A 10983-nucleotide genomic window follows, 5' to 3' on the forward strand; every position below is an offset into this window, starting at 1 on the left:
CAGAACTAGTATGTTAACTTTGTGATTAGTCTGTCTCGGCAGTGTGATTGGATTTTTATAGAAGTTTAAGAGCTTAATCAAGAGTGTTAATCAAATTCTTTCTCTTTTTTTTTTTTTTTGAGGAGCTTTTAAAAGAGGTATAATTCCATTCAAAACTCCTAACAAATCTGACTGTAGGTTTCACAACAATAGAGCATTAATTAATTTCTTTAACTACATATTAACTATGTAGTTTTAATTGTTATTAACTCATAGGTAAATAAGTGGAATTGTCCTTTAGTATATCTTATGTTTTCCAATCTTTTACAACAACATAAACAATTACAAGCAACATTATTTAAAAGATAGAAATAGAGATTAGCACAAACCTTTATTAAAAGGAAAAACATAAGAAAACGAAATGGATAAAACAAAATAGCGGGAAGACGTCAAAAAGAGGGACTATGATAGATTTATTTAATTACTTTCAAACAAATATCTTTTGTGTTCAAGCGGGGTTTTTACGGACTTTTATTTTGAAGCAACATACCAGATTTTTTTGTCGTTGTTGTAGCTCAGATCGCTCTTTCCTCCGTGTGAGCTTTGTGTTGTGAGGATTCATATTTTGTTATTTTAAACGTGTTAAGTCAGATATAAAGAATAGAGGGCTATAAAGTCGAATAAACACATCTTAAAGGATATAATGAGCTCCAACAGCATGAATGACCCGAGGAGACACAACAAAATATTCCGGTCAGTATAAATAACATGTTGAGTTTTACAATATTGACACGGTCTAACATCAGCAGATTGGCTAAAAGTAATTTTCTATTCGATTAATGATCATTAACGGGGCTTTATTGTGTTGTGTTTTATTTCAGAACTTGGTATTATACGCAAACAGATTAAACTCCCCAACACCGGAGCTAATTTTCACCCTTATGCCTCGTCTTTGAAATTTAGACCAATCAAGTGGTCGATACCTCAGTCACGGCATCCTCTGAGCCAGTTGGAGGCCTCGATATAATCACGTGACATAAACGACCCGCATCCTTTTATTAGCATTTGGTCATTACATTTATGTACTGTAAATATAACTGTTGTAAAAATTAATTTTTTTACTACAAACTTATTTTGACGAGTCTTTATAGAATTAAAACCTGAAATATTTTAATAAATGCGGTAAGGAACGAATGTTCTAGATTCAAATGTAACTAATTGCCTTATGAGGATTATCATTACAAGTAAAAACATCTGATATAATAATGCCTATTATCATAAACTAAACTGTATTTTGTTTGTCTCAGTCTTCTATAACAATGACTTGCTATAACAATGAATTACTTTATAGCAGTGCGAAATTAAGGATATTATCACTAGCTACATTATTTTATTCAGTCAATTTGATTCCGCCTTCTTTCGACCACATGAATAGTGTTTCTCCAGAACACCATAAGCTTGTTCGAGATTAACTGTGCCTCGCCTTAGTGGTCAGCGAGAGTAGCCAATTGCTGAAGAGGATAATAAAAAAGCCGTCAACACACACAGTAGCCACCTGCAGCCCATTGAGCCCTGTCAGATCTCACGGCATTTCATGACATGTCCTAAAACATATTTAAGGTAATATAGTAAATTAACTCACTCTATGAGAAATCCTGACATTATTACTGTACATACAGGGTCTTTAAGAGAGATACGTGTCGCTAATTGAGATTTACATTTTAGAACTAAAAGAAACAAACAACGGTTTCAGCGGAGCTTCTAGCCAATGTGTATTAAGCTCTGTCGTCCTGTCACCAGGCTGTCCCTCGTCCTGCGCAGCTCCTGGTGAGCAACTGCAGCGGCCGGCTCTGCATCCTGCATTTATGGAAGGCCATTGGGCTCTAAACATGTTAACACATTGTTAAAATTGTGAGAGTTAACACATAACATTCAGTCATGATAACTTGACCAAAAACACGTTTACACGCTTTTTAAGGTCTCCGCCAATTGGAGGCCTCAAATCCGGGCATATCCATACATTATAGGACTTTCATCACACATAACAGCTGACAACTAAACATAAATCTTATGTGAACATACTCCCTTCGTTTCACCTTTATTATTCATAACATAGTGAGAAAAGCGCTAACGTATAGCTACGAAGATCCCTATGTGAGCAGTGTGAAGACAGCAACACTAGAGCTGATCCCCACAGCAACCGGAAGTTTACTTTTTCCAATAAAAGATTCTGGTGTTTAATACCTTAAAATTTGCAAAAATGCATATAATTATTCAACTTCATAAAATGTTCTAAAACATAATATCAATCATAATTCTATATTAAACAAGCATCACTATTCTCTCACACTATGGGTGTGACACACAATGTGTTCATTATATATGTGTGAGTTATGCTTAATTCTTTAAAATATATACTTTAAACTGTTCAACAAAGACATTGTTCAGAACATTAAACACTGGCATTTTTTCATGATATGGTACATTATGGCTATGCTGTTTCAGCAATAACACCATACCAGTGGGTAGCAGTAAAGCATCATGATTCATAAACATTAATGATTGCCAAGAGCAAAAAAAAAATGAAAATACACAACCTGTTAACATGCAAAATATATATGTGTTAACACATTCAAAATGCATTAACATGCACATATCTTGTAAAATTATGTTATATGCGTTAACACGGATATTCCTACGCGTTTAGAGCCCAGTGGCCTTCCATATGCATCTGCCTCACACTAGTGAGATTATATAGCAGCTTATCATTGTGACTTATAGCAGGTGCAGACGCAAGTCAGACAAAAATATAACTGGCATGCACTGCCGAAACAGACGGCAATCGGTCTGCACAGTGCCGGGTGAAGTTGAACAAGCCCCCTATCTTCTGTTTGGGTCTTCAGAATTTTTAATGGTTCATTTATTATTTATTTGATTGCATCTATCTATTTTGCTGTTGCCTGTCCATTTTCACAATTTCAGTGTGGTCATAAATGCAACATTAGTATTATGCTAATTGGTGGGCTGCAAGTTTTCATTGATTGTTTTTTATATTATATACATTACAAAAAATTCTGACACCCGTCATGTCAGGGCTGATCGAATTTATTGATTGTAGTGTAAACTAACACTTTAAACCACAAAAATTAAGCATGTGTTTGTTTGTTTGTTTGAGCAGTTATAAGCCCCCAAGCACGGACACCAATCCAACACTGGAGGACCCCACCCCAGATTACATGAACCTCCTGGGCATGATCTTCAGCATGTGTGGACTTATGCTCAAGGTGACACACATACATGTCAACAGAGTGTTTACATGAAAACAGGGCAGATGTTCTATTGCGTTATACATGGTGTTGGTGGTGGACTGTACTGACTGCTAGAGAGATACAAGTGATGTGTGGACGCCTCTCCTAATTATTGAGTTCAGGTGTTCATGCAGATAACCATATAGTCTCTATGGATAAACACTGATATTAGATTATTTTTACCCTACGATTTTTTTATCTCCTAAATGTTTCTGTCCACTATAGTAGCATTTATAATTGACCAGGGCATAAAAGTTCCAGGTTTAAAATCTTCATTCTAAGATCTTCATTTTGATCCCATTCAGCTGTTTTTTCTGTGGACACCCAAACTCAGTAATTAGTAGAGGTGTCCACATTCTTCAGCTATGTATTGTCTGTATTTGTTTGATGGATTTTATACCTATTAGCACTGTAACTCACAATCCTGAAGGTCATTAGTCGCAAGTGATATTGGAAAAAAAAATCCTAACATTTATATATAAGAATTGATTAAATATTATATTATTATATTACACACAGTGTTTTATCTCAACTGAAACCTTTAGAACTTTAAAGTTTTAAACATTGATGTGTCCAGAGAGGGGCCATTTATGTGTGATGGACAGGGGATGTTTAAGGGACATATTTGTCCCCAATAGAGCTAAAAATAAGAGGAGATAAGAAAGAAAGTGTGTTTAAATGTTACTGTCTCCCAAACACTGTTATTTTCTGAGTGAAGCTCTGCGGGAGCTGTTGACTTGGGTTTAAAGGAGGAGGAAACAAACAATCAGAATTAGATCTGTGGCTCAGCTGGACTCATCTGAGAAGAACGTTTCATTGCAACCAAAATATACTTGAGTTATATTGGCCTAGGGGTGCATAAATGCCATTTTTTTCCTAACCGTGTAAGAGTGTATGTGTATTTTTATACTTGCTGATACCAATACTGATACTTTCTTAGAATTAAACAATTCGGAGCCTTGTGCACTAGTGTAGTTATTAATTAAAACATTTTTGTTTAATAAAAAACTTTATTGTTAATTTCTGTAACTGTCCATTTTTTATTTAGCACTTCCCACATTACACCACCAATAATTTGAATTTCCTACTGGGATCAATAAAGTATCTATCTATAAATTAGTAACATAAGCAACAGGCTCTGGATATGCATTTGCACAGTAAGACAGTTTGATAAGACAGCTTCCGTTATTCGATAACGGTTGAGAATTTTGTATTGGGCTCTAAAAGGTGCATAAATCCCTGGTTGTCAATGACCGAAAATGGTTGATCATCAACAACAATATACTGTGTAAGAGATAGAGCTGGGTTATATGGCCAAAAATGTTATCATGATAAGTTTTTCTATATATTAATCTCTATATTTATCACAATATTAACAATTTGGACATCCTTCTAAAAATGTAGACTGAATACACCAGATGTTCGTTATTATAAAATATTAACATTTTTATTATCCAGACATAACCCATAGTATGCACTCAAATTCACAAAGAAACATTTCACTGGAACAATAGCATAATTTTCTTACCACAAAAATGAATGATATCTATGTCTTGTGTCATGAAAACATTCTTGGGGCATTACCACCTCAAGCATTTAAAGAAGCAGAAAGAGTATAAAGATTTAAAAATAATAAATAAATAAATACTCCAAGTGCTGAACTGTAAAGATATTGTACTTAACCCATTAGAACAGTGGAAGGCTTGTAACAGTGGGAAAGCATGTTCATTCATTCATTGTCTGTATCTTATTCCCGGACTGCCTACCGGGCCCTAATGACACCTACTGTTGAAACACGTGAGTTGGAACTGTTAATTCAGCCGTATTTCACAGAGAGAACTTAAAGTGGTGCCACTACACTGTCTGTTGTTAATTCAGCCATATGTCACATTCCAGTCCGGTAGCCAAACACCCTATTTTCCCCAGACAAGTGCTCTTTTTGAGATCTAAAAAATGCATCCGGCAGATTTCAAAATCACCAAAAATATTTTGCTGCCTGCAGGCTTTCTACTGTCCCATTTCTTGTCATAAAATGTTAACTTTGATGACGTTGTGGAAAGTTAAGCAGAAGGTGCGAGGGTTTAAGTGTTCAAGGGGTCAGAGAGCTAACAGCTGATTTGGGAAACGTTTGTGCTGCTTCAGCGCTGTAGGTCCACCATCCACCACGGTGCAGCTCAGTGTTTTACTGGAGCCTTGAACAGAATTGTGTTGAACGTTGCTGAGGTAATATTTATCATAGACTCTTCTTAAGTTTTGGAGAATGTTTCTGTGACACAGCCTTTTGTTTTCTACTATATATTTAACAAACAGAAAGTCATGAATACACGGACACATCTCACCGTTACTGACTTTCTGATGAATAAATTATACCTGCACAGCATTTGGTTTAACTTTACAAGAAAACGGACAAAATCTTTGGGTTATTAAAACCAGAACACCAGAGCGATGTGTTACTCAAAATAAACAAGACTGAGAATTTGTTACTGCACAGTTTTATCCATCAGACCCTTATAGAAATATAAATCAGTAATAAATATCTAGTTCCCAGCGATGCCCTGTTCCTTTGTCAAGTTTAGATTACTCGGTTGATAAAATGTTACGGTGCTTGGTTTTATAAACGTTCAAAAACTTAAATGTTAAAATGTTATTTTGTTGTTTTCTGGTAAACGAGTTGCTTTAAAGTCATCTAAACACGGTGTTTCAGTTTTGTAGCTTTGTATGAACAGGACATAACAGGCTTTCCATGATCATACACACACTGTCAGCAACTGACAAGATAAACTATTTTTATTATTTGTTATTATTGTAAACAAGACATTGGTATGAAGCACCAAAGCTTCTCCAGACCTTCCAATGACAAGGTTATGTATTTTGAGCTTTCCTGTTTTTGAAATACCAGAAACATCTCTGTGACAATGACTATATGGCTATAGGGTCCTGCAAATCTAGGCTTGCCTAGTTTCTCTTTGCTCTTGTCCAGTTCAGGGTTGTATTGGATCCAGAGCCGACCCAGAATCACTGCAGGGCAGGAAAAGTTCCGGAGTTGGGAGTGTTTATTTATTAAGAGCATCAGCCTGATCTACGGTGTCGGTTCCAATATGTTTTAGAAAAAAACACGTCAGGCAACAAACATTGCTTTCACAAAAGGAAAAAATATTTCCCTGGAGGAAAGCACACTTTGAGTGAAGAAAACCCCACCTTGTTTCGAGGACAGTCAAGACAGTGCCCCAAACTCACTCTCCCTGTGTGTGAGGGAAGGTTTCTGCGCTTGTGGGTCGACACATCAGACAAAATTTACCCCAAAACACAGTGAACAGGAGACTAAAACATATTATATATATATATATATATATATATATATATATATATATATATATATATATATGCATACACACAACGAATTAAACATATTATAGTCTTGCTTAGATTCTCACGTCCATGTTCATTTACTGTAATAGCATGAGTATACACGCCGGATAGTGTAGCTGTGATAACTGGGAATAGATTTGAAGGTTTACTGAACTTGTGAAGTAATTCCAGAATGCCAACATTTTGAGTTGTATGCTCATTAGCGCAGCAACGTGCACTAGGCATAGTTATCTGATGTTGGTATTGGAGTCTGGTTTTGCGATTACGAGTATGAGTAAATGAACATGGTATCAGGTGGTATGAATCACTACATTAGCCCCATTATCCCCTTATCTCCAGTGTACAACTAAACAATATAGATTTAGATGTCTCAGATTATTAAAAGTTTATAAACGTCTTTTAAGATTAGGTATTTAGGTGAGATTATTGCTTTAAAGCGCTCCATCTGACTGTGTTGTTTGTTTGTTTGTTTGCAGCTGAAGTGGTGTGCATGGATCGCAGTGTACTGCTCCTTCATTAGTTTTGCAAACTCACGAAGCTCAGAGGACACTAAACAGATGATGAGCAGTTTTATGTGAGTACAACATTTCTCTACCTTCTTGTTCTAAAGAAGTCAGAATTGGTGACAGTGATGGTAAGTTATCCATCTCTGAAATCTATTCACAAAAAGTTATTAAACTAAATACTTGGCAATACACAGCTGATGTCTGACAATTGTTTTGACATGGTTCTGTTTTTTTTAACCCGTTTCTCATAGACATTGTGACAGTAAAGAAACATATTTAGTTGTGGTTTCCATTATTTTCATCATACAGGAACACACATTTATACATAAGAGAATGTAATTCTGTGGCTCTGCACATTAAGTAAGCCACCTTTCACCCTGTTGGTCAATGGTCAGGACCCACACACGAGCCCTTACAGAGCAGGTGTTTCAATGGATCAGACACAGCAGTGCTGCTTGAGCAAACTCACTCACTGTCCGCTCTATTAGACACACCTATCTTCATCCACATTGTCAGAGAAAATAGCTCATTTCAGCAGAAGTCGATGTAAAAAAAAAAAGATTCTATGAGTCCATTCACCATGAAATTTCCACATATTATAAAGGACTGCTGCTTTGTTCAAATGATTTAGTAAACTAAAATCAACAAAAATGTAGATAAATGTTTTTGAATTGGACTGCGACGATATTTGAGATTCTAGCCCATAACAGTTTATAAGAGTGAGAATGTCCCTGATTTGTGGTTGTTGAAATTTAGTTTTGGTTATTATTGTTTTGTTTTAATTATATCATATGATATTTTCTGTGACTAATGTGGTTTATTTAAATTGAATGCATTGGCTTTTATTCTCTTATTTTATTTTTTTGACTATGTGGATGTTTTGCTTATTATTAATTTAAATAAAACTTAAAAGTTATATAAAATAGAATTAATATTTTCAGACAGAACAGAATCTTTTATATTCCTTTATAATTAAAAACTTTGCCCTTTATAAATGTCTGATTTTCTCATTTATGTTGTTTTTGTGAAGCACTTTGAGTCGGACTGTATCAGTAAAATTTGTTGTTGTTTATTATTCTCCAGGTTGTCCATATCAGCCGTTGTGATGTCATACCTGCAGAACCCTCAGCCCATGTCACCGCCGTGGTAACAAAAGTTGATTTTGAGAAAAAGACGCAGGGAATAACACAAACAGCAAGGATTTATTATGCTCTGCTCATCCAAATAGGAAGGTGAAATGGGACCATCCTCTGACCTTTGACTCCTGTCCAGCAGTTTTTGCTGAAATATGAACACAGTGTAGATGCTAATATAAAATAAAAGCCATTTTTTAAACTTTCAGCAGTGAGAGATATTTCTGGTTTTACAGTCCTTGTTCTGTAAAAAAAGTCTGCATTAATATTATACTTAATATAACAATAATTAAGTTTGACATGAAACCTTGTCTAAAATTTTGAAAAATAGTGTACCTGTAATTCATATATAGAAACTAAGCCCATTTATTAATAACTAGTTATATCACATCACTGGCCACATACAACCACCTATTAAACATGTAGAGGTTTAGCCCCACCCACTCAGACTAAAACAAGTACTTTTTGGATTTTCATCAGGATGATGCTGGATATTTTTGGTCAGTAGACTGGTCACAGAATTTTTATTTAACACTCCAGCTGCTGTGTCTGATCCACTGTACCAGTGCAGCACAACACTACCTCCATGTTAGTGTCACTGCAATAAAATGCCTTTCTGGGTGTTGGAAGTGTGCCCTCGTCATTGAATGTGAAAAAGGATGAATAAACTATGCAGCCCAACAGACGAAATGTAGTCTGTTATTGTAGAACTACATAGTGTAGCTATATGGTCAGTAGAGCTGGTAAAAGGGACATTGTAGAGTGTGAAATTAGTGTATAAATAAGAAGTTTGCTTTTACAATGAGTAATATATAATAAATAGAAATCATATACATACATAACCTATTCCCCCCCCAAAAAAAAAAAAAATGGACACTGCAATATGTAAATAGGTGGCACGGTGACGCAGCAGGTAGCGTTGCAGTTACACAGCTCCAGGGACTTGGAGGTTGTGGGTTCGAGTCCCACTCCTGTGAGTCTGTGAGGAGTTAGGTGTGTTCTCCCTGTGTCGGTGTGGGTTTCCTCCGGGTGCTCCAGTTTCCTCCCACAGTCCAAAAAAAAAAAAAAACAAGTTGGTAGGTGGATTGGCGACTCAAGTGTCAGTAGGTTTGAGTTGAGTGACTGTGTGTATGTCGCCCTGTGAAGGACTGGCGCCCCCTCCAGGGTGTGTTCCTGCCTTACGCCCAATGATTCCAGGTAGGCTCTGGACCCACCTTGACCCTGAACTGGATAAGTTCTTACAGACAATAAATGAATGTATAATATGCAAATAAAACAGCAGTGATGGGTAGATCATTTAAATGCTTTATTTAAAAAACAATATTATAAAAGATATTTCAAATGAAACTGAGAATGTTTCTTGTTTTGAACTGGCTTTTTAACAATGTAAAATTGTCCCACTCCTCTTTAGCCCAGAGGACACAGCATCCATAATTTACAAAAATAATTAAAAATTTTGATTTGTTGGACCTCAGGACATTTCCATTTTGTTTCAGTCCATTTTAAATGAGCTGGAGCTCAGAGAAGGCAGTCACATTTCTGAATTCTGTTTATATATGGTTTCTTCTTCCCATAGCCATTTTAAAATTTGAAAACTTTTAGAGTTATCCTTTCAGAAAAATATTCCACATTCTGACAACTGGAAATGTTAAGCTATGAAGCAGTTTTTATCTAGTGTCACATATGAGGCATGGGTCTACACACACATGTGTACCCAGACATTGTACTAGGGGACTAGAAGGAAGAGGGCGGCACGGTGGCACAGTCACACAGCTCCAGGGGCCTGGAAGTTGTGGGTTCGATTCCTGCTCCGGGTGACTGTCTGTGAGGAGTTTATGTGTTCTCCCCCTGTCTGAATGGGTTTCCTCCGGGTGCTCCGGCTTTCCTCCCACAGTCCAAAAACACACGTTGGTAGGTGGATTGGCGACTCAAAATTGTCCGTAGGTGTGAGTGAATGTGTGTGTGTCTGTGTTGCCCTGTGAAGGACTGGCGCCCCCTCCAGGGTGTATTCCCGCCTTGCGCCCAATGATTCCAGGTAGGCTCTGGACACACCGCGACCCAGAACTGGATAAGTGGTTACAGATAATGATAATGACTAGCAAGAAGAAAATTGGGTAAAGTCTGGTACAAACTATTTCCAGAATTTTCCCTTGACACTGAGCACAGAGAATAAGCAGGATTGACTCCCAGCTGCCATTTCTGCTGCTTCTCTCTCTCTCTCTCTCTCTGTTTGTTTGTCTTTTGGCAGTGATTTTTCTAAACATTTGGTTCTGTTTGGTAGCTTTCAAAAGTTGGGTGTGGATTAAAACTTAGTTTTTAGTGTATAAATATATAATACATTGATTCCTCTTACCAAAGAAAGAAAGAAAAAAAACTGTATTCCTGATTCAAATCCTTGAAGATGAGACTGAAGTAAGTAGAAGCTAGTAGACACTATGAGTGGTCAGGACCAAAACCCTGTTGACTCCTCCCTCTCATGAGGATGAAGACAAATATGGAAGTGGACCAGCCTGTTATCACACAGGGGAGGATCAAGTTCTTCCTTTATGTGCAGGGAAAGACGTTATTAACTCCTCCCCATCAGTATGAAGGGTTTTGTGGGAAAATGTACTGCTGACCTTACCTTTTCAATGTCAACAAAGGGGTAAATGCATTACAGACTCTTCCTCTTTAGTAAACAATAGTGAT

The 10983-nt window shown here is 36.6% G+C and overlaps 1 protein-coding gene across 1 annotated transcript; it reads left to right on the forward strand.

Annotated features, from left to right (window-relative positions):
• Window positions 1–533: 533 nt before the first annotated feature.
• Window positions 534–8927, forward strand: LOC136679453 (PAT complex subunit Asterix). The gene is made up of 4 exons (XM_066657976.1): window positions 534–732; window positions 3158–3263; window positions 7133–7230; window positions 8246–8927. The coding sequence occupies exons 1-4, from the start codon at window positions 683–685 to the stop codon at window positions 8310–8312; spliced, it is 321 nt and encodes a 106-aa protein (XP_066514073.1). The 5' UTR covers window positions 534–682; the 3' UTR covers window positions 8313–8927.
• The last annotated feature ends 2056 nt before the right edge of the window (window positions 8928–10983 follow it).

This window comes from Hoplias malabaricus, chromosome Y, assembly GCF_029633855.1.
Source record: "Hoplias malabaricus isolate fHopMal1 chromosome Y, fHopMal1.hap1, whole genome shotgun sequence".
In the NCBI taxonomy this organism is placed as follows: domain Eukaryota; kingdom Metazoa; phylum Chordata; class Actinopteri; order Characiformes; family Erythrinidae; genus Hoplias; species Hoplias malabaricus.

What these genes read in the sequence shown, in the direction of transcription:
- LOC136679453 (XM_066657976.1), top strand. Translation starts at nt 683, where the DNA reads ATGAGCTCCAACAGCATGAATGACCCGAGGAGACACAACAAAATATTC. An exon ending in AGACACAACAAAATATTCCG is followed by an intron (nt 733 to 3,157) that starts GTCAGTATAAAT and finishes TTGTTTGAGCAG; the next exon opens with TTATAAGCCCCCAAGCACGG. An exon ending in CAGATGATGAGCAGTTTTAT is followed by an intron (nt 7,231 to 8,245) that starts GTGAGTACAACA and finishes ATTATTCTCCAG; the next exon opens with GTTGTCCATATCAGCCGTTG.